The 25099-nt window shown below is 44.4% G+C and overlaps 1 protein-coding gene across 1 annotated transcript in view; it reads left to right on the top strand.

The window, feature by feature from the left end:
* Positions 1 to 15442, top strand: part of AQP1 (aquaporin 1 (Colton blood group)) — a 60386-nt gene extending 44944 nt beyond the window's left edge. Inside the window, exons 2-4 of the mRNA XM_077490666.1 lie at positions 7236 to 7400; positions 11503 to 11583; positions 14490 to 15442. Coding sequence (XP_077346792.1) covers positions 7236 to 7400; positions 11503 to 11583; positions 14490 to 14666 — 423 coding nt within the window. The 3' untranslated portion in view covers positions 14667 to 15442. The remainder of the gene's footprint in view (positions 1 to 7235; positions 7401 to 11502; positions 11584 to 14489) is intronic.
* Positions 15443 to 25099: the final 9657 nt, after the last annotated feature.

The following is a 25099-nucleotide window of genomic DNA, read 5'->3' as shown; positions in this document are numbered from 1 at the left end:
TTATAAATGCCGCATATCTACTGTTGGGTGAACTGACCATTTATTGATTTATAAATATCTTCCTATATGTTTAATGTTGAAGGATCAGACTACTCAAGCGTTATACTTTAGTTATAAGTAGAACCTGGTGGGTTGAGTCAGCCCCTGGCTCTTTATACAGCTTGAATGCTCCAACAGCGAGATCTAACTGTCATAATTCCTGCTCATGTCTAGCTGAGAGTTTTGGGTGTCCCCACCTAATTTTGTGTGTCGCGGCTCCTACTGTTACAAAAATTACCAGGAAAAATATGGATATATAAAAAAAATCTATAATATTAAATGCACTAGGGATGGTGGGAACCCTTCATAAAGGCCACAGAAGATTTGTAGATCCTGGGAGCTCAGCACAGGGATGGTGGGAACCCCTCATAATGGGCACAGCAAGTGTGCAGACCTGGGAACTCAGCACAGGGATGGTGGAACCCCTCATAATGGGCACAGGGTGTTTGTAAATCCGGGAACCGAACACAGGGATGGTGAGGACCCCTCATAATGGGTGTAGTGGGTGTGCAGACCCAGAAAATCAGCACAGGGAAGGTGGGAGACCCCTCATAATGATGGTGGGAAACCCTCATAAAGGCCACAGAAGATTTGCAGATCCTGGGAACTCAGCACCGGGATGGTAGGACCCACTCATAATGGGCCAAGCAGGTTTTTAGACTTGGGAGCTCAGCACAGGGATGGTGGAAACTCCTCATAATGGGCACAGCAGGTATGCAGATTTGGGAACTCAGGACAAAAATGGTGGAACCCCTCATAATGGGCACATGGAGTTTGTAAATCTGGGAACCGAGCACAGGGATGGTGAGGACCCCTCATAATGGGTGTAGTGGGTGTGCAGACCCAGAAAATCAGAACAGGGAAGATGGAAAACCCTTATATTGATGGTGGGAAGTCCTCATAAAGGCCACAGAAGATTTTTAGATCCTGGAACTCAGCACTGGGATGGTAGGACCCACTCATAATGGGCAAAGCAGGTTTGCAGACCTGGGAACTCAGCACAGGGATGGTGGAAACTCCTCATAATGGGCAAAGCAGGTTTGCAGACCTGGGAACTCAGGACAGAAATGGTGGAACCCTTCATAATGGGCACATGGAGTTTGTAGATCTGGAAACCAAGCACAGGGATGGTGAGGATCCCTCATAATGGGTGTAGTGGGTGTGCAGACCCACTACATTAAGGCCACAGAAGATTTTTAGATCCTGGAACTCAGCACTGGGATGGTAGGACCCACTCATAATGGGCAAAGCAGGTTTGCAGACCTGGGAACTCAGCACAGGGATGGTGGAAACTCCTCATAATGGGCACAGCAGGTATGCAGACCTGGGAACATAGCACAGGGATGGTGGGAACTCCTCATAATGGGCACAGCAGGTATGCAGACCTGGGAACATAGCACAGGGATGGTGGGAACTCCTCATAATGGGCACAGGGAGTTTGTAGAAACTCGCAGAGAAGTCACAGCAGTGTGAACCAGGGCTAAATAGATATTTTTATTCTATCATTGTTGGTATATGTTATGTATTACAGTTTTCCGGAAGGTGGTCTTTTACCTCTCTAGCATCCACCGAAATGTAAATTTTGGGCGGATGTATCCTTTATGCTGCATTGCAACAACAACATTGTAACATTTTATTACACTTTATTACTATGATCACAGTTGAGATGTATCAAACTGGAAACAAAAAATACTTTTTTGTTTTTCATATCATTGCTAAGAGGTAAAATAAAGCAGCCGGTACCATTCAGCTACCCACAATGAGCTTATCCGCATGCAGATTTTCAAAACATTCCCAGAAATTCCTAACGCCTGAATGTCACCGATTAACATGCTTAATCGCTGGTATTTTGCCGATAAATGGCACGATTTAATGGCACCTATAGGCTCCGTAGCTTGTTTTTTAAAGGTTAGCCAAGGAATGTGTTCACTTTTTCTCAGGCATGAATAGACTCCTCAGCAAAAGATTTTCCGGAGCGGCTCGCTGTGCCAGCGCATTTATTTCAGCGTGATTGCTGCGGCACGCCCTCCTTGGGGCTGAAAGAGACCCTTTTTTTCTGATTCTCTTCTCGTGCTTCTAATCAACAACTGGACCAAGCTTTAAAAAAAAAAAAAAATGTAAAAAAATCTATCTGCTGTGAAATCATGAGACCTTGGGGTTTTTTTTTTTAGACACAAAAATGTCATTGGGACCGATTTGCGTTGCCATATCGGCGGTAAAAAAATTTGCTTGGAATTAGGTAAAGAAAAGTAAAAAAAAAAAAAAAGAAAAAAAAAGCTATTCATGACACAACAACAAAAAGCACCCCAAAAAACCAGGGGAAAAGATTTTGATGAAGTCACCGCGGCTCGCTCGGCTGTTTGCAGACAAGGGGTGTGGAAGGACGGCGGAGGGGGGTCGCATTCTTAATCTTTTGGGAAGATTTTTCAGCGTACATTGAAACCTTTTGCGGTTATTGCGAGATGCGAAGGAATTGTAAATAAAAGTAGCAGCCCTTTTTTTTTTTTTTTTTTTCATTCCTCCTCGCACAAAAGGGGGGCGAATGGATAAAGGCTTGATTATTAATGAGCGTTTTATATACAGACAGATAACATAATAGTAGCCATGGTGACGGAATTCTTGGAGAGGTGTCAGGTCGCCCAATAGATGCGCGTAGTGTAACCGAAACAGTAAATTGTCTACATGATTAGGGAGGGCTCCGGCACTGACGGCAGTGTAAATTGTGTATCTTGGCAGAGATTTAAATTGCTGACCAAATTCATCAAAAATGTTCTTTTTTTTTTCTTTAACGTTTGTCTTTTAGGCTTGCTGGGTGCATGTCCTCTTTGCACGGGTGTGAAAGTATAGTTAGTGGCAGAAAAGGTTTCTGGAAAGAGATCTTTTGCACTTTGCAAATTTAGCAGATAAAAACAAAGTGGATCAACTGTGGCTATAGGGCTGTGCATGCGGATGTTTTCCTTTTTTATTTTATTGGTTGAACTAGATGGACTTGCGTCTTTGTTCAACCTATGTAACTATTTAAAGGAGAAGTACAGCCAAAGCTCGTTCCTCTCTTGTGGATCACAGGAGTGCAGTTTGTTCTGCACCCCTGTGACCCGTTTTCAGCTGACACGGGGCTGAAGCCCGCTGTCGGCTGATGTCACGGTCTAGGCTTAGGCAAGATTATGGGCAGCACAGTGGTGTAGTGGTTAGCACTCTCACCTAGCAGTAAGAAGGGTCGCTGGTTTAAATCCCAACCACGACACTACCTGCCTGGAGTTTGCATGTTCTCCCTGTGCCTGCGTGGGTTTCCTCCGGGTACTCCGGTTTCCTCCCACAAATCCAAAGACATGCAGGTAGGTTAATTGGCTTCTGTCCAAAATTGGCCCTAGTATATGAATGGGGACATTGGATTGTAGGCTCTTTGAGGGTAGGGACTGATGTGAGTGTGCAATGTACAGGGGCGATTGTAGACACTCACGTAGGTTGAACTGGATGGACTGGTGTCTTTATTCAACCTTACTAACTATGAAACTGTGAAGATCCCAACAATGAAGTCAGAATCTGCTCACATGCCTGGGACGGCACCTGGCTCAACCGCTGAGAGCCTGAGCCAGCCGTTCCCGTCCCCTCCACAGCCCAGCGCTCCAGGCAGAGCAGAGGAGCTGTGAATCCTAGTCACCAGCTTTCTGGTCAGGGAGTCCTCAGAACTGAGCAATTGGCAGCATTAGATCACTTGGTTCTCAGTCTTAGAGCTGGCAGGAAACAGACACAGCATCAGACTGGTGCTAGAATATAATGCCTTATATACACGGTATGATTGTTGGCCAACCAAGCATCTGAAATTTATCAAAAGGGCGTTGTCTTGAATACTATCGTTACACTATTGTCGTGCCACAAACACGAAAGTAGTGATGTACTATGAGGAATTTCAGCTCTTGAGCGCCACCCTTTGGGTTCCTTCTGTTAATTTTGTGTTTGGTGAGCATTGATTCTAAGCATGCGTGTTTGCACTTTCGACTTTTGTGTACTGACCATACGTAAATCTGACGTCAAACCGTTGTCCGCCAAAAATTTACTAGCCTGTCATCCAACATTTGTGGGCCGAAAGTTGGACAAAAATTGTCAAAAGGAGCGTACTAATGGTAAGATTTTAGGATAACAGTCTGTCGACAGATAATCCCCTGCCAACAATCGTACTGTGTGTACAAGGCTTTAGTTTAGTGTCAGTCTAGGGATAGTATGAGTGTAGTGAGGAGGACCATTATTCAGCTTTGCATATTGTGCAGCTACCCTGTTTCCCCGAAAATAAGACCTATCGTGATTGTAGGTGATGGCTGCAATATAAGCCCTACCCACCAAATAAGCCCTAGTTAAAATCCTTGTAGGTCTTATTTTAAGGGTAGGACTTATTTTCGGGGAAACAGGGTAGGACTTATTTGGGGGGTAGTGCTTATATTGCAGCCATCACCGACAATCACGTACAGTTCAGATAGTTTCACTGTAGTGTAGTCAGACCGTGTCAGTAATCTTTACATTAGTGTATAGCTAGAGTAGGGACAGTTCAGATAGCATCAATGTAGTGACGGTTGAACACGTCTATTGCTTACTGCCAGTTTAACGCCATTTACTTCTGTGTGCGTTACTGCCAGTTTAATGCCATATAGTTCTGTGTGCGTTACTGCCAATTTAACGCCATATAGTTTTGTGTGCGTTACTGCCAGTTTAACGCCATATAGTTTTGTGTGTTACTGCCAGCTTAACACCATTTACTTATGTGTGCATTACTGCCAGTTTAACGCCATATAGTTCTGTGTGCGTTACTGCCAGTTTAAGGCTACATATTTTTTTACGTTACTGCCAGTTTAACGCCATTTACTTCTGTATGCGTTACTGCCAGTTTAACACCATATAGTTTTGTGAGTTACTACCAGTTTAACGCCATCTACTTCTGTGTGCATTACTTCCAGTTTAACGCCATCTAGTTTTGTGTGCGTTACTGCCAGTTTAACGCCATATAGTTCAGTGTGCGTTACTGCCAGTTAAACCCCATATAGTTCAATGTGCGTTACTGCTAGTTTAATGCCATATAGTTTTGTGCATTACTGACAGTTTATCGCTTTTTACTTCTGTGTGCATTACTGCCAGTTTAATGCCATATAGTTCTGTGTGCGTTACTGCTAATTTAACACCATATGTTTTGTGTGCATTACTGCCAGTTTAATGCCATATAGTTCTGTGAATCACTGTACATTTGGTGCATTATATTGCAGTATATTATAGTATATCTGTGGAGTGTGTCTGTGTAGTGCGAGTACTCAAATTAAAGGTAACCAAACACCTTTTTACATTGATTAAAGTGCATCTACGTACAGATTTCAACTTCTTCTCTACATTTGCTTATAAAGCACCGCCCCCTCCCTCCCAATAATGTCTGGGAGGACAACAAGCAAAGGTGGACGTGGTGGTCAGTCCTCAGACAGGGCATCATTTTCTCTGTTTAGTAAGTTTGCCCATGCTATCCAGCCACAGCATGCAGAGGAGGTGGTGGACTGGCTTACTAAACCTTCCTCATCCTCCACATCCTCTGTCATGCAAGCAGAGACAGAGTTGCCAGAGTGGATAAACCTGCCTCCTTGTCCACATTTATTCCTGCCATAGCCCCAACATCAGCCATTGAGGAGTCAGCTGAATTATTTGATCAAGAAAGGAACATAAGCCTAGAGAGAGAGGGAGGAAGATTGGTAGACAAATTGGCATTTATGTTTCCCAAGCTGCAGCGTATTGCCAAGTTGTCTCCAGTGATAATGGTGAAGATGGAGAAGATGCAGATAATGATGATGATGAGGTCACTGATGCGACTTGGGTGCCAAATAGAGCAGAGGAGGAAACTAAAGGTGAGGCGGCACAACCCCAAGGGGACCGACGTCAAGAAAGAGCAGAGAGCAGCCACCCTATTCCATCACATTCTGCAGCTGTTATTTCCCAGCCCACTCCCCAAAGCTCAGCTGTCTGGGCCTTTTTCAGCACATCTGCAGGAGATCGCACTGTTGCTATCTGCAAACTGTGTCTCAGGCGCTTCACCCGGCAGTCGGAGCGGATGATACCACGTTACATGCCTGTTTATACTAAACCTTAGTGAGTGTATCTTAAAGCGGGAGTCCGCCGGGAGTTCCGCCTTTTTTTTTTTTTTAAAAGCCAGCAGCTACAAATACTGCAGCTGCTGACTTTTAAAATAGTGACACTTACCCGTCCAGCGCGCCCCCGCGATGTCGGCACCCAAAGCCGATCTCTCGATCATCTCTCGGGTGCTGCCTCTGCCCTCTTGGGTATGGGAATCAGGAAGGGGAGCCTTTCGGCTTCACATTTCCCGGTTCCCTACTGCGCATGCGCGAGTCGCGCTGCGCAATAAGGATGGTCCCCGCTGTCTCTGGGATCCGTGTGTTTCCCAGCAGGCAGCGGGGGACTTTCGTAAAGGTGCGTAGATTCTGTGGAAAGGGGCGTACCTTCTGCAGAATCTACGCCGGAAGTGGGTGCAGATACCTGTACTGTACAGGTACCTGCACCCCCTCCCCCCTGAAAGGTGCCAATTGTGGCGCCGGAGGGGGGGGGGAGGATTCCAATGAGCGGAAGGTCCACTTTAGGGTGGACCTCCGCTTTAAATTCCTTTATTTTCATAAAAATATATTTGCATACTGCACTTAGAGGGCGCTGTTCTTTTGTCCTTTTCTGCATTGCAGAGTTTCTTTGTCTTCTAAACTACTGAACTGGCAGCCCTCCATGGACAGTTAGCTGTTTATTTTTTTTATCCTTACATGGACTAATCCCCCTAAAAAGAATTGAATTATTCCCCTATTCTCCTGCCCAATTTGTTGTAATGATATTGCTATATCCACAGTGTGCCGTATCATCCAATTGTATATAGGAGAATGCATCCTATAAGCCTGATGCGTTTCTTGGATAATACCACTCTTCAGGGGCAGATGCATGCACCTCTATAAAAGACAACAAAACATGAGTAGACCAGTATGATCAAAGGTTATACCCCTGCATTTAGTATCTATTAATGAATACAGAGCTGCATTCATTTTATGTCTTTTATATATGACTAGAGTTCACCTTAAGTAGCACATTAGTGTTTTCCTTCTCTCTAATTAAATTTTCTCTTATTATCAATATTACCATGATCCCATATGTGTTCTTCTTGTCTCCTACAGCTCAGTCCAGGAGTTTCAGCAGGACAAGGATTGGGGGTGGAGATCCTTGTTACTTTCCAGCTGGTCCTTTGTGTTGTGGCAGTCACAGACCGAAGGCGGCATGACGTTTCTGGATCCGTTCCTCTCGCCATCGGACTCTCTGTCGCTTTGGGACATTTGATTGCGGTAAGAGAAAATATTTTTCTACTAAATTTGTTATGTCCCATGGCATAGTTGCATATACAGTATGTAGGGGCCCATACATACATATGTATGTACATTGGGCCAGGACCATTTTTTTTGCTTGATCTTTACCTTCCTGCAGTATATACACTATGTAAATGGACAACCACTCTAAATGACTTCAGGTTTTTCAGGTGTTTCCAATGATGTACTGTTAATAGTAAAGTATTCAAAAATATTTTAATCAATTGTGTGCTTCCAGCCCTATGACAACAGTTTAGGGAAGGGCCTTTTCTATTCCAGAATGACTGTGCCCCTGGGCACAAAGCCAGTTCCATAACTACATGGTTTAATCAGTTTGGTGTGGAACTCAAGTGACCTGCATAAAGTCTTGGCCTGAGCCCTATTGAATGCCCTTGTGATGTATTGGAACAAAGCCAGCTCTATAAAAACATAGTTTGATCAGTTTGGCGTTGAGGAACCCAAGTGACTATACAGTATAGAGCTCTGACCTCAATCCACCTGAACACCTTTGAGATAAATTGGACAACAAATCCAGCTCCATAAAGACATGCATACAGCCCTGACCTGAACCCTACTGGACACCATTGTGATGAACTGGAGTGAAGCCATCTTCATAAAGACATGCTTTTATCAGTTCAGCGTTGAGGGACTCAGGTGCCAGTGTAGAGCTCTGAACTCAATCCTACTGGACACCATTAAGATGAATTGGAACAAAACCAGCTCCATTAAGACATGGTTTGATCACTTTGGTGTTAAGGAGCTCAAGTGGCCCAAACAGAGCCTTGAACACCACTGAGATGAACTTAAACAAAGCCAGCTCCATAAATACATAGTTTTATGAGTTTAGTTTGCCATATAATGTATGACCTACAGCTGTCCAGAGTGTCAGAAACCATGAATTAGACTGAGACAGAAGTACAGTTAAATCACACTTGTTTAATAATAATAGAAAAAGGTAAACAGAGTAAAAACATAGCCAGAGTTCAGGAACCGGAACGGATAGTCAGACAAGCCAAAACGTCAGGGAGCCAGAGAACAGCATAGTAGAACAGCAAGCAGGATCTGAAGAAATGTCAGCCAAGCAAGTCTTTAACAGGAACACAGGAGAGCGTCTCTAAAGATGTGACCAAGACGAAGGCAGAGATCATCTGGACTGGACGGCTTAAGTAGGCAGGACTGACGAGCAGGATCATCAACAGGTGAGTCACTGAGGAGAGATAGGAGCTGGCAATTAGCCGACAGCCGAGCGGCCAGCTCAGAGAAGAAAGGAATGGGCCCAGCCCTGACACAGAGATGGCCACGCAGAGAGATACTAGGGTATAAAGATCTGGGAGCTGATAAGTTGGTGCAGAGTGCAATCATGTCTCCTTGTTGGTTGTCATGTGATCTTTATTGGTCAAGCCAACATTTTCATATTGCTCAGCAGCTTATCTGAGCATTTCTAGCATGCAAGATGTTATTCTCCAAGCACTCCAAGACTGTGGCGGAGTTTCGTCAGATAAGGCGACCCGCAAGAATGTGTAATGGAAGTGATGCTCCATTGTCACCATCTTGCTACACCCCGCACTCCTCCATAGTAAGGATACACTGAGGAGGGGGAAAGCGGACATCTTGTTATACCCACCAGAGTTTGGCATTTTACACTTATTTTTAACAGTAACGTAAGTTTCTATACTGAAATACAAGTACTTAGAACTCTGTATGAATGTTTAGATGTTGAATTTTAAAAGCAGCAAACTTCTGTCAGATTAGCAAACCTGTGAGATGAGCAGGCTTGCTGCTGCTTTTAAAATTCAACATCTAACCAGTCAGACAGAGTTGTAAGTAATGTATTTCACTAGATAAACTCACTTTACTGTTAAAAATAAGTGTAAAATGCAAAACTCCGGTGGGTGTAACAAGATGTCTGCTTTCCCCCTTCTCAGTGTATCCTTACTATGGAGGAGTGCGGGTGTAGCAAGATGGCAGCGACGGAACATCCCTTCCGTTACACATTCTAAGAGGTCACCTAATCTGATGAAACACCGACTCTTCCAGGTTCTGGCACAGCCTACCAATGATGCTCCACTTGGCCCGATCCGGGACACTCCTCCTTTGGTGAATGGGGTGATGTTTGGGACTGGGAGGAACCTAGTTTTTACTTGTCTGAAACCAAAAAGTTTCACTTATGCTGGAATAATCGGTGTGCCACTGGCTTCTTTCCTTTGGACTCACAGTCCAAAGTTAATCTCTTAGAAAAACAATTGTGACATTTTGTTCAGTTTGAACGAATTCTTCAGACACTCATGCAATGAATGTTTTATAAACAGACCCCTAAGGGTCCATTTATACAAATTTGTTGCATTAAGGCGGGGCAAATGGATGTTTACCTGCATGTTATTTCAAGGACTATTAGTGTTAGTGGTATAACTGATAGCAGTGTCATCTGGTGCCCTCCACTTGACTGGCACCCCAACACACCAAACAATGTACGTGTGTTGTAGCACACTATAACACCCTCTGTGAATTGCAGTGGACAGCTGTGGAAAAAAATGGTGCAGGTATTAGGTACATTGCCAGCCCACGAAAAAAGAATTTAGTTTGCCTTTAAAGCTGTTGTCCATGTTACAAATAACCATTTCTACTTTGAGATGTGTATTCATGGGGAAGGGAAAGTCCTTCTAGCAGGGACCCTCTGGCCTGTGAGCAGATGTCAAATATCACATATTGGAGCCCATAGGACTTGATGTTTCAATCTCTATGATAGGTCAACAATCTTGAACTTGCTATTGGTGTGGTGACAAGGGGGAGGCAAAGTCCATAATCAGGGCCATCATTCTTTGGCATATTCTTGTCCACAAGAGTCCACAAGACCAGTAGGCGTGAGGGGCTTGGATGCTCCTAGTTTTGTATGAAGTGAAAATACAGAAATTACCAAAATAATGTGCATTGCTGAGGGTTGAATGCTAGAGGGGCTAGTTGAAGAATAGCAGAGGTCAAAGCCATTTGGACCATCCAAAATAAGATGACAATGTACAAAGATTGGGCTAACAGAGATTAACAGTTGTGCCACAAGTGGGTGGTGAAGATTCAATACCCAAGGAAGCTTGTTCTTCTCCAGAGCTCCTGATGGTGGAGATGGAGTTATGAGGATTGCACTCCTAGGCAATGTCTCTAAATTGTGACACAAAATAGGTGGACAGTAGAGCCAAGAGGGCTTGGTGTTTTAACCCTTTGGTAAGTTGGTCCTTATGATGTTGGGATTGGTGTGGTGAAAATGGGGAAGACAAGTGCGTCCAAGGTGTCATCAGGTGGTCAGACAAGCCAAAACTTCAGGGAGCCAGAGAACCGCAAAGTAGAACAGCAAGCAGGATCTGAAGGAATGTCAGCCAAGCAAGTCTTTAACAGGAACACAAGAGAGGGTCTCTAAAGATGTGACCAAGGCGAAGGCAGAGATCATCTGGACTGGACGACTTAAGTAGGCAGGACTGACGAGCAGGATCATCAACAGGTGAGTCACTGAGGAGAGATAGGAGCTGGCAAATAGCCGACAGCCGAGCGGCCAGCTCAGAGAAGAAAGGAATGGGCCCAGCCCTGACACAGAGATGGCCACGCAGAGAGATACTACTGTATAAAGATCTGGGAGCTGATAAGTTGGTGCAGAGTGCAGTCATGTCTCCTTGTTGGTTGTCGTGTGATCTTTATTGGTCAATCCAACATTGACAGTAGAGCTAAGAGGGCTTGGTGTTTTAACCCTTTGGTAAGTTGGTCCTTATGATGTTGGGATTTGTATGGTGAAAAGTGGGAAGACAAGTGTGTCCAAGGTGTCATCAGGTGGTCACCCTCCTTCATTAACATTTTCTAACAGTTCCTGTCTCCCAAACTCTGCAAAAATCAGGGAAGGAGTAGATTTCCAGAACAAGGGGGGACATTCTTGATGTACAGTATACTTTTTAAAAACCTCTAACAGATACAGGAATACCCCAAACCACACGATTAATCAATGCATGCATGAAAGCTATATTTGCAGATGTGATGGTAAGCACAGATAAAGAGCGCTGTGTGTTTGTTGCATTAATGTTTCTTATTTTCCTTTGCACAGATTGACTACACTGGATGTGGAATGAACCCAGCCAGATCTTTTGGCTCCGCAGTACTAGCTAAAAACTTTACATATCATTGGGTAAGTTAACAGAAAATTCAGACTAAAATGTTAGAATTCTGAAAGGTTCCGGAGGTGGAAAAAAATGCTTTAGTGGTTGCATTATCCAGAAGTGCTACAAGTAACTCTATAGGGTCTTCCATGGCCAGACTTGTATTCCCTGCTTCTCTAAGTCAACTGTCCTGGTTAATTGGTCAGATGATCCCAGTCCCCTGGGTAGACTTCGTATCACACCAAGAAAATCAAACTTCTCTGCAGCACAAGCCACACTGAGACTGGGAATAGATAGGTGACCATTTCTGTATCAATACAACTAGAATTTTTGATTAGAAGATTTGACTGTTCTCTGTTAACTGTTCAGGGAATCACAAAGGAGAAATGTAGTTATAAATCAAGTCTGAAGGAAAAACTCAATTTGAGCCACATCCCTCTTAAAGTAGAAAAACACAGAAAAGAAAATTTTTTGGGACTTTTTAAGCACATACATATACAAAAGGATCAATCAATTAAAAAATCCATTAACAAGGATAAATTGATCAGTAACAGATAGCACTATACGTGTAAATTGTTATCTCTACATGTTTCGCCTGTTAAGGCTTCCTCAGGAGATTATTTTGCAATGAACACTGTAGGTGTGGACTGATCACTACAATAAAAAATATACAAAGTAAAGTAAAGTAGTGTTTTTACATGTATTTACTTTGCATAATTTTTTGTTTTGATATACATCTTTCTTATTGTAGTGTAGTGGTATCCTGCACAAACATGGTTTCCTTTGTACAGCTTCTGCTGGGTCACTCCTGGAGGAACTAACAGTCTCTTGGTAGCTCAGCAATGGCCAATTATAGGCTAGGAACTTGCCATCCCTTTGACAAAGAAGCACATGTAGAATGAACAGCATCTCTCACCACCTTTTACTTCCCCATAGAAACTTATCCCAGCTCTACTGCTAGCCAACCTGTCTGCCACCAGCCCACCTGGCTGATTTCTCTTCCCAAAATAATACAATTCCTGCTCTTGCCAGTCTTCCTGACTGATGCACACATGGAGATTCCCCAGGGCAATATTGGATGAAGACCTGGCACACTGCTGTCTTCAAGAGAGACCTGATACAGCTGGCAGTCTCTCCCCCTGGTCTGTCCCTGCACCACTGTGATCTACTCACTGTCTCTCCTTGCTCTCTCTGCTACCTCAGGTTAGGGTCTCTCCAACTGCCTTCTGCAGTGGGATGAAGACCTGCCACACTGCAGAATAGATCGCCAAGCAACAATAGACCCCATACCTGCAGCAATAGATCCCCCAGCAACAATAGTCTCCACCTAACAATAGACCTCACCCAAGCAACAATAGACACCCCAGCAACAATAGACCCCCCCCACCCAACAATAGACCACCCCTCACCCAGCAACAATGGACCCCCCACAACAAAGTACTACCAGCAACAAAAGATCCATCCCAGCAACATTAGACTCACCCCAGCAGCAACAACAGATCTAATAGCAGCCAGCATCAATAGCCCCACAGCAAGACAGACAGCAACAATATATCTTTCCCACCACGGTAAATCCAGCAAAAACTGACCCTCCCAGCAGCATAAGACCTCCCAAGCCACAATAGACTCCCCACCAACAACAATACACCTCCCCTAGCAACAATAGACCCCCCCCCCACACAAAAATAGATCCCCTCCAGCCACAATAGATCCCCCAGTAGCCATCATCTATTGACCCTCCAGCATGTCCCATGACCCCTTGCCATTACATACATTCAATGCTGGGGGTGCCGGACCTGCATTCCCGCTGAAAAAAAGCCTGGATACTATGCTAATCATCCATGGTGGTGCATTTCTCCCCCATGATAATCAGGGCTGCATGTGCGAAAAAGATCGGATGGGTGAAAAATTCAAAGAAACAGATGAGGACGAGCGGTACCCCAACATTTGAGGATTTGTATATGCTGATGTAATGAGACCTTTGTTATTAGCATTATATACGCTACCTTATCCTCTAGGGCAGTGTTTCTCAACTCCAGTCCTCAAGGCACCCCAACAGGTCATATTTTCAGGCTTTCCATTATTTTGCACAGGTGATTTGATCAGTTTCACGGCCTCAGTAATTACCACAGCCCTTTCATCTGAGGGAAATCCTGAAAACATGACCTGTTGGAGCGCCTCGAGGACTGGAGTTGAGAAACCCTGCTCTAGGGCAGGGGTCTCCAAACTTTCCAAACAAAGGGCCAGTTGACTGTCCTTCAGACTTTAGGGGGGCCGGACTGTGGCTATGGGGAGTAGAAAAGGTCCCGACTTAAGTTTAAAAAAATAATGCCCCATCATTGGTGAATCGGGCGGAATTTTGCCCCAGCGTTGGTGTCATTGGGACGAATTGTGCCCCATTGTTGGTATCAGTGGATGAAATCATGCCCCAAGGGTTGGATAAAAGCAAGCAAAGAGCTGCATCTGGCCCGCGGGCCACATTTTGGAGACCACTGCTCTAGGGGATCCATATGTCATCCAAGAACAATTTTAGTCTTTTTTTTTTTTCTACTTCTCTCTATTGTTGTACTTGTTTATAAAACTTTTTAATGTAGATCAACTTTTGAAAGGTGTTTGACAGGCAATAAAACAAGCAGATGACCCGTGCAGTGCGAGCACAGCCCCACTGTAAGGGGAAACTTTTATTTTTTTTAACTGGAGTTGGGCTTTAAACCTTGACATGGTCTAGAACAGGGATGTGCAATTAGCGGACCTCCAGCTGTTCCAAAACCACAAGTCCCATCATGCCTCTGCCTCTGGGTGTCAGGCTTGTGGCTGTCAGAGTCTTGCTATACCTCATGGGACTTGTAGTTCTGCAACAGCTGGAGGTCCGCCAATTGCATATCCCTGGTCTAGAATAAAAATCCTAACACAATCTTCCTTTCCCCCTCATTAGATCTTTTGGGTTGGTCCAATGATCGGTGGTGCCGCAGCTGCTATTATATACGACTTCCTCTTAGCACCAAGAACCAGCGATTTAACAGACCGCATGAAGGTGTGGACCAACGGGCAAGTGGAGGAGTACGAATTAGACGGAGATGACAACACCAGGGTCGAAATGAAACCAAAATAGAAATTGAAACAAACAAAAAAAAAAACTTATCGAGAGATGTCAGTATTATGGACTTATTTGTATAAAAAAAAAAAAAGAATTTCCAAATTTGTTTTGTTTTTTTGCATTTTTTTTTCCAGTTTGCTTTCATGCCTTTGCATTGTATTTCCTAACCTCATGTTCACATACAAAAAATATGTACTGTAATATATTATATCTTTTTTTTCTTTTTTAGACCGTTGCATGAGAAAAAAAAAAAACAAGCATGACCACTAAGTATTTACAAAAACAATTCTAAAATGTATTTTTTTTTTTTACCGCAATAGAGGAATGCTATACTCTGCATTTAAATGAGCTAATACCTTTTCTACAGCATAAATGCAACATTAGATTCAGTGGTGGGAATACTTATGGTTAGATTCGCCCTTTTTCGGAGATTGTGGACATGAGTACTCGCAGGTTTTTCATTTTTTTTATTTTTTATCTCAGTTCCTAAACCGCTGGTCTGAAGAGCTTCACAATAAGCAGGGATTGTGCAGACTTCTGCAGGCGTTCACTGAATAATTAGTATTGGCAAAGGTCGGCCAAGTTGTCTACCGCAGCTTTCTAATTCCCAGCTAATGCCTGCTGATTACTTGTTAAACCTACACTCCCATTAAAGTGAACCCATGCTGAACGTTTGTGAGATACTGTATATACAGTATCTCACAAAAGTCAGTACACCCCTCACATTTTTGTAAATATTTTATTCTACCTTTTCATGTGACAACACTAAAGAAATGACACTTGGCTACAATGTAAAGTAGCGAGTGTACAGCTTGTATAACAGTGTCAATTTGAGCTGTACACTCACTACTTTACATTGTAGCAAATTGTCATTTCTTCAGTGTTGTCACATGAAAAGATAGAATAAAATATTTACAAAAATGCTAGGGGTATACTCACTTTCGCGAGATACTTAGATATATATATCTATATATATATATATATATATATAGATATATATAGATAGATATATATCTATTTATATATCTTGGGGCTATTCAGATACTTAGATATATATATATATATATATATATATATATATATATATATATATATATATATATATATATATATATATATGTGTATATATATATATATATATATCTTAGCCCCTGTACACACGGTCAGAGACTCTGCCAACCAAATCCGTTGGATTTTGTCCGTCGGATTTAGTCCAACGGATTGTGTCCGAAACTGTTGCATACACACGGTCGTGATGACGTAATTTCCTTACGATGGGACTACATTCAAGCTAGTAGCCAATAGCTTTGATGTAGGAATTTGATCTGAGCATGCGTGGCACTTGGTCTGATCAAAATTCGCTACACATGATCGGAGTATGTCCGATTAAACCAGTTGGTCGGAAAATATTTCCAACATGTTGGAAAATTGGGTCCGACGGAGATTCGGACGGAATCAGTCCGATGCATACCACACACAGACGGATTATCCGATGACACGGTCCGATAGGCAGGGCTGGACTTACCATTGGGCTTGACTGGGCTCAAGCCCATGGGCCCCGCCCAATAAGGGGCCCCGCCGAGATACATAGCCGAGTGTACTCGGCTCTGCTCTGCTCACAGTCACGCCCAGTCCCGCCCTATGATGGACATAACACAGGGACTGGGCGTGACTGAGCCGAGCCGAGTACACTCAGCTGCTCTCTCCTCCACTCGGGACTGCGAGAGGCCCCGAGAGCCGCTGTAATAGTCGGCGACCCATCGCAGTTTGCTACAGAAGTGACGTTCCATCGCTGCCATCTTGCTACACCCCACACTCATCCACAGTAAGGATGCCCTAAGAAGGGGTAAAGCGAACATGTTGTTACACCCACCGGAGTTTTGCATTTTACATGTATTTATAACATTAAAGTTAGTATATAGTGAAATACAGTACAACTCCATCTGACTACTTAGATGTTGAATTTTAAAAGCAGCAAACTTCTGTCAGATTAGCAAACCTGCGTGATGAGCAGGGTTGCCGCTGCTTTTAAAATTCAAGATCTAAGTAGCCAGATGGAGTTGTCCTGTATTTCACTATATAAACTGACTTTACTGTTATAAATATGTGTAAAATGCAAAACTCCGGTGGATGTAGCAACATGTCCACTTCTTAGTGTATCCTTACTGTGGACGAGTGTGGAGTGTACCAAGATGGTGGCGATGGAATGTTACTTCCGTAGCAAACTGCGATGGGTCGCCGAATGTGTTGTTACACCGCTGAGAGGACCCGAGAGCCGCCGAGATACACAGGACTCTGTATCTTGGCGGCGCCATTTTTAAACTTCAAGGCTGCAAATGATAAGGCTACACTGACAAGGCTGCAAATGACACTGGACAAGGCTGCAGATGGACGCTGGTAAGCCTGCATTGATGGGCATTTAAATGTAAGTTTTTTTCCTTAACCTTCCCTCCTAAAAGTTTTTTTTCCTTAAAATTCCCTCCTAAACTTGGGGTGCGTGTTATACGCCGATAAATACAGTAATATATAGAAGGTAGGGCCCGCAAGTCACTCAAGCCCAGAGGCCCCCACCACCCTAAGTCCTGCCCTGCCGATAGGACACATTCCGACGGATTCTCCGACCGTGTGTACAAGGGTTAAGGGCTATTCAGACTATCCTTTACAAGGTTAAGAATAAAAATAAATGCTCATATTTAGAGGCGGAGGCTTTGCTGCATGCATAAAATTGTGAAATTAAACAAATGTAACTTTCTATACCATCATTATGTAATACACATCATATTGGAGTGTATTGCATTGCATTTATATCACAAAAACTTAACAATACTTGTAAAAAAAAAAAAAAAAAATTAAAATCTGTGCCATTTCGAGATGGAGATTGAAAGCTGCCGACATGCCAAGGAGGTAATAATAATAACGACATGAAAAAAAAGCAAAAAGCTTCAAAAAAGATGGAAAGCGCAAGGGAACAGATGTACGTTTTTGGAATAAAATATATATGGATGAATAGACACAGAAAATATTAGACATTTTTTAGAAGTGTTTTTTTTTTTTTATGTCCAATTTATACAGATTTGATTAAGTTGATTGGTTATATAAGGAGAGGTTATACAGTATAAGCTATAAATGTTGTTTTAATTGATAGGAATTATTCATCTTATAAAAATCAGCTGAACTTTGACCTGAATAACATAAGAGTGTCACTAAATGAATCGTTCATCCTCTTCTTACCTAGATTAATCACTGGATTGTCTATCATTTTGTATATATCACCAACAGATGTTGTAATCACCATACTAAGCACCAGGCTTGCAGTGCCTATGGCGGGAAATTGCCATTATATATATATATATATATATATATATATATATATATACATAAAGAAGAAAAAACTCAGGATTTTATCAGACTTAATATATTTTTTTTTTTTTTTTTTTTTTTTAAATAACACTAGCTGACATTGTGTAAAAGCCACATAGTCTCTAAAGTGTAACATCACTAAAAGTCTATACAGTACTTCATGTATCATTGCTTAGCTGCATTGTCGTATTATCAAACACCACAATATTGTAAATATGTTTCAAAATGGATTCTGAATAAAATAAGCTTGTACTAACAGACCGTCTGTGTTTTACTTATACTCATTATTTGATGTTGTGTAGACAGTTATACAACAGGTCGGATTGTATTAAATGCCTAGAAAGGGAGGACCCCCCACTATGCCAACATCCAATTATTAAGTTAAGTATATACCGTAAAAGGATTGAGAATATATCCCAAAGAAAAGGGCAGAATTTGGGGGCATATCACGAGGCAAAATAGTTAAAAAAGTTTCTTTTATTAACAATCGATTACAATTATGTAAAACACTTAAACGACACCCTATTGTTAGACAAGGTCAACAGATACCCAATAGCAACAATTGTGGAGGTTAGGATCCTGAGTAAATGAAGAATACAGTGTGTATGTAATGGATTAGCGTAACAAATTATGATCCAACCACTCCTCCACACATTACTTGTCAACGCGTTTCACACTTTTGAAGCTTCCTCAGGACATACTGGGTAGGTGCTGAAAAACCTTGAATCTAATTACAGGGACACCAGACATCGCAGACTACTACTCACAACACATCTACGCTGGGGAAACCAGCTTCAGATATCACGATCAATATATGTGTATTAATGACTGAAGGAGGAAGCATGAATACCCTCTGATGGGGACCGCAATCACTGATAATCTCCAGTGCCAGTAAGTAGTAGCCAACAATAACAGCACTTGGAGAGGCAAAGCAAGAGGAGGGAAAAAGCACCCAAATTACACCGCCAAAATCAAGTGTAGATATCAGGATTATATAGCATAGTATCTCTCTCTTACTTCTGTCCTGTATTTACCAAGTAGTTGTTAAACCTCATCCATATACAAGAATACCTTGCAACAGGTTGTATGGTCTTCACCGTATTTGGGTTTGCTAGTAAAGCCACACCCACTTGCCCTATGTAGGGTAAAGGCATCAGACCCCCCAAAGCTGTATACTGATGGTGTCCCCGTGATTTGTCACATTTTGTTTATACTCATTATTTGATGTTGTATAGACAGCTATACAACAGTATTAAATGCCTATTATAATCAAGTTCAAACATTGAGCTAAAGCAGGGGCCTCCAACCTGTTCAGAATCAGGGCCACATTGCATCATTTACAAATATCCACAGGCTAAAAACAAAATCCCCATCAGAGACCCCCCTTCCCTTAGATCAGGGTCCCTATCAAAGTCCTCCTTTACATCAGGGACCCTTCTTACATCGGGGTCCGCATTAAAGTCCCCCCTTACATCAGTGTCTCCATCAAAGTCCCCTTCTTACATCAGGGCCCCCATAAGAGTCCCTCCTTACATCATAGTCTCAATCAAAGTCCCCCTTTACATCTGGGTCCCATCAGCATCCCCATCCAAGTCACCCCTAACATCAGAGTCCCTATCAAAATCCCCCTATATGTCAGGATCCCCATCAGAGACCCCCCCTTACATCATAGTCTCAATCAAAGTCCCCCTTTACATCTGGGTCTCATCAGCGTCCCCATCCAAGTTCCCCCTAACATCAGAGCCCCTATCAAAATCTCCCTATACTTCAGGATCCCCATCAGAGACCCCCCCTTACATCAGGGTTCCCATTAAAGTCCCCTCTATATTAGGGTCCCCTTGTACATCAGATTCCCCATCCAAGTCCCGCTTTACATCAGCTTCTCCATCAGAGACTCCTTTACATCAAGGCCCCCATCAAAGTCCCCCTCCCTTACATCAGAGTCCCTATCAGAGTCCTCTCTTACATAGGGGTCCCCATTAATGTCCCCTCTTACAACAGGGTCCCTCCATGCATCATATCAGGGTACCATCAGAGTCCCCCTTTACATCATAATCCCCATCAAAGTCCCCCTTACATCATAATCCCCATCAAAGTCCCCCTTTACATCAGGGTCCAATCATAGTCCCCCCTCAGGGCCTCCATCTGAGTCCCCCCTAACATCAGAGTCCCTATCAAAGTCCCCCTTTACATCAGGATCCCAGTCAGAGACCCCCTTACATCAGGGTCCTGATTAAAGTCCCCTCTTACATCAGACTCCCCATCCAAGTCCCCCTTTACCTCAGGGTCCCCATCAGAGATGGTTCTTAGACCAGGGTCCCCATCATAGACCCCCCTTACATCAGAGTCCCCTTCAAAGTCCTCCCTTACATCAGGGTCCCCATTAAAGTCCCCTCTTACATCATAGTTCCAATCAAAGTCCCCCTTTACATCAGAGTTCCCATCAGAGTCCCCCCTTATATCAGAATCCCCATCAAAGTCCCCCTTTACATCAGGGTCCTATTCAAGTCCCCCATAACATCAGAGTCCCTATCAAAGTCTCCCTTTACATCGGGGTCCACATCAGAGTCCACCTTTACATCAGGGTCCCCTTCAGAGGCTCCATCAGAGTCCCCTTTTACATCAGGGTCCCTATCAGAGGCTATCCTTAGATCATGGTCCCCATCAAGTTCCCCCCCCCTTACATCAAAAGTGGAGATCACAAGCAGCCTCTGCTGACCTTAATCCTCAATCAGTGCCCATTGAGTATATAGCACTGACCCTAGCCATGGGCCACATAAAATCTTGTAGTGGGCCAAATGTGGCCCACAGGCTGTAGTTTGGAAACCCCCCTAAATTTAGGCCTTATTCACACCTATGCATTTTGCTTTTGATCAGTTTCTCCAGTGCATTTTGTGTTTTTGCCCATGCGTTCCCCCCCTCCCCCCGGTGTTTTTTGATGCATTTAGGGCCGGTTCACACAGCGGGCGATGCGAGGCGACACGACTCGCCTCGCCTCGCTCCCGCAAGTCGCCCCCGTTCTGTACAATGGAACCGTTCTGAGAGGAGCGACTCGAGTCGCTCCGACTCAGAAAAAAGGTTCCTGTACTACTTCTGGGCGACTTCGGGGGCGACTTGCATTGACTTCTATACAGAAGTCATCTGCAAGTCGCCGCTGAGGTCGCCGCAGGTCGCGGCGAGGCAAGTCGGAGACGCCTCGCCGCGCCTGCAGTGTGAACCGGCCCTTAGTATTCTTATGTTTTTTGTTTTTTTATGGCTAACTTGTTGTTGGGCAGATTAAAAAAAAATGCAAAATGCAAACCGTGGAAAGAAAAACGCACTACATGCTTTTCTGCAGCTTCTCCATTGAAGTATTGAACCAAAAAACACACTATTTTGCTTTTAAAAAAAAGTCCTATAGGAAACCATGTTGAATAGACTAGTCCGTTATAGCAAAACGCACTAAAAACGCATAGGTGTGAACCAGGTCTAGGGCTAGGTTCACATTTGTGCATTTTTGGAATGCGTGACAAATTGTGTATGTCCCTGCAATGCACATAAAACACACGTCCCTTTTGCAGGTGGGCGACATTAAAGTGGGAGACCTGAAAAAACTTTTACTGCAGCTGCTGACTTTTAAAATAAGGACACTCACCTGTCCCAGGGTCCAGCGACGTCGGCACCTGAAGCCAAACCGTCCCTCGGTCCTCGGGTGCTCCCGCCGCTATCTTCAGTAAGGGAATCAGCAAATGAAGCCTTGTGGCTTCACTTCCCGGTTTCCTACTACGCGAGTCGTGCAGCCCAATACGAATGCTCCGCGCTGTCTCTGGGACCCGTGTGTGTCCCAGCAGACAGCACGGCGGGACAGGAAGAGGCGTAGACTCCCATGGGAGTCTATGCCTCGAAGTGGGTGCAAATACCTGTCTTAGCCCTTGTACACACGGTCGGAGAATCCGTCGGAATGTGTCCTATCGGACCGTTTTGTCGGATAATCTGACTGTGTGTGGTATGCATCGGACTGTTTCCGTCGGAATATCTGTCGGACCCAATTTTCCAACTTGTTGGAAATATTTTCCGACAAACTGCTCCGATCAGACATACTCCGATCATGTGAATTTTGATCGGACAAAGTGCCACACATGCTCAGATCAAATTCCTACATCAAAGCTATTGGCTACTAGCCTGAACGTAGTCCCGTCGTAGCGAAATAACGTCATTGCGTTCTGAACGATCGGATTTTCCGACAACTTGGTCCGACCGTGTGTATGCAACAGTTTCGGACACAATCCGTCGGACAAAATCCAACGGATTTGGTTGGCAGAATGTCCGACCGTGTGTACAAGGGCTAAGACATGTATCTGCACCCCCCTGAAAGATGCCAAATGTGACATCGGAGGCTTCCCGAAAAAGCAGAGGTTCAATTTTTGTATGAACCTCCGCTTTAAATCCTAATGGCACCCCAAGGAACCTTGCTAATGCCTGCACAAAACTAAGCAAGCACCATGTCTTAGCCCTTGTACACACGGTCGGACATTCCGACGGAAAATGTCCGATTGGACCGTGTTGTCGGATAATCCGACTGTGTGTGGGCTCCATCGGACTGTTTCCGTCGGAATATCCGACGGACAAAGTTTTAGAGCTGGGCTATAAAACTTTCCGACAACATGATCCGATCGGACTTAGTCCGATTGTGTGTAGAGAATTCCGATCGGACAAAGTGCCACGCATGCTCAGATCAAATTCCTACACCAAAGCTATTTGCTACTAGCCTGAACGTAGTCCCGTTGTAACAAAATAACGTCATCACGTTACGAACGATCAGATTTTCCAACAACTGTGTCCAACTGTGTGTATGCAGCACAAGTTTCGGAAAAATCCGTCGGACAAAATCCGACGGATTGTGTTGTCAGAATGTCCGACCGTGTGTACAAGGGCTAAGACATGTATCTGCACCCCCCCCCCCCCCCCTGAAAGGTGCCAAATGTGACACCGGAGGGGGGGATCGTGCAATACGATTAAAAATAAAAAAGATAAAAATAAAAAAGGTCATGCAATTATTTTGTGTGAATTTCGTGTGTGAAATGAATGGGCTGCCTAAAAATTGACAGAAAAATCGAGCGTACCTTTCTACCTGCATAGGAGTGAATGGAGCCCAAAGGACGATGCAAAAAAAGGAGAGGAAGAGAGGAACAGAAAAGGAAAAATAGGGTGCAGAGACAAAAAAACAGAGAGTAAGTTGTGGGGGGGGGCAGAGAAAGACAGAATGAACGAGAATGAATGAAGAGTAGAGCGAGAGAGGGGGAAAGGAAACCCCCCATTCCCTGTCCTCATTCATTTTGTCCTGATATAATTCAGGGAATAACTACAGAGCAGGGCGGCTGCTGCTCAATTTCTTTGGGTGGGTGGCAAACAAACCTGGCCCCCTCACTAACAACAATCCACCCCCCCCCCTCCAACTTCGCTCGCCTGCTGCATTGGGAACTGGGGTGCTGAAAAATGGCAGCAGGTTCTCTGGACTGATGAGCCATAATGTGAAATATTTGGTTGTAGCAATTGTTCTCCAAGATGTTTAGAACAACCTACCTGCCGAGTTCCTTGAGTGAAAGTCCACCTAGAAGAACTCATGTTGGTTTTATAGCAAAGGGCGGTCACACCAAATATTGGTTTGATTTGAATTTCTCTTCTGTTCATTTACTTTCCATTTTGTTAATTGATAAAAACAAACTATTAACACTTCTATTTCTGAAAGCCGCTGATGTGGGCCTCCTGCTCTGGGATGGAGGGTTGGCAAGCCAAGATCGCGAGTTCCCCGCCCGCCATCCCCAAGTATTAATGTGCAGAATGGAGCCGGTGTCATGTCATATAGTGTTCCCCGTCGGATAGTGTCCGGTGTGTACTGCGCATGCGCAGTACACAGGACAAGCATATTCCAAAAATATCCCAAGATGAACGGCACCTGCGCCATGAGTCCAGGTTCTAGCCCCACCATCCAAGTGGACATAGAATAAAAAGAGCCGAGTGAAGCGAGGCTGTGCCCTAAGCATGGCGAGCGAAGTGAGCCCGCAAGGGGCCCTCTAATATGTGCAGCCCTATGTCCACTTGGATGGTGGGGCTTGCACCTGGACTCATGGTGCAGGCGGCGTTCATCTTTGGAGATTTTCCAAATCTCCTTCTGCTCCGTACTGCGCAAGCGCTGCGCCTTCGCAGTTCAGAGCGGACACTTTTCAATAGGCGGACTGTATCTGTCACAACACCGGCACTAGAGGAAGCAGCGCTTCCTGTATATCATCGGCTACTGTCACAGGTGGAGTGATACCCAAAGTGATATAGGAAGCATCGGCTCCACTCTCTGCTGCACCCACATACTTCCTCCAGCGCCAACTCCTGTCTCACTGATGCTCTGGGATGGCGGGTAGGGAACCAGCCAGCAGTACACACCAGCAGTACCTAACAGCAGTATTAGCCAGCAGTACCCACTAACAGTACCTATCAGCAGTGCCCGCAAGCAGTACCAGCCAGCAGTAACTACCAGCAGTACCAGCAAGCAATAACAGCCAACAGTACCCACCAACATTACCAGCCAGCAATACCCACAGACAGTACCCACTAGCAGTACCAGCCAGCAGTATCCACCGGCATTACCAGCCACCAGTACCAGCCAGCCGTATCCATCAGCTGCACCAGCCAGCAGTACCAGGCAGTCAGCAGTACCCACAATCAGTTCCCACCAGCAGTCCCAGCCAGCATTACCAGCCAGCAGTACCCGCCAGCATTCCCAGCCAGCAGTACCCACAAGCAGTACCAGCCAGCAGTACCCACTAGCAGTACCAGCCAGCAGTAAAATCCAGCAGTACCCACCAACAGTACCAGCCAGCAGTAAAATCCAGCAGTACCCACCAACAGTACCAACCAGTAATACCCACCAGCAGTCCCAGCCAGCAGTACCTGCCAGCATTACCAGGCAGCAGTACCCACAAGCAGTACCAGCCAGCAGTACCCACAAGCAGTACCAGCCAGCAGTACCCACAAGCAGTACCAGCCAGCCGTATCCATCAGCAGTACCAGCCAGCAGTACCCACCAACAGTACCCACCAGCAGTACCAGCCCTG

The sequence above is a fragment of the Lithobates pipiens genome, unplaced genomic scaffold, assembly GCF_037356315.1.
Source record: "Lithobates pipiens isolate NorthernLeopardFrog02 unplaced genomic scaffold, aLitPip1_a1.2 Scaffold_19, whole genome shotgun sequence".
NCBI lineage: Eukaryota > Metazoa > Chordata > Amphibia > Anura > Ranidae > Lithobates > Lithobates pipiens.
This window is presented reverse-complemented; position numbering and strand designations above follow the sequence as displayed.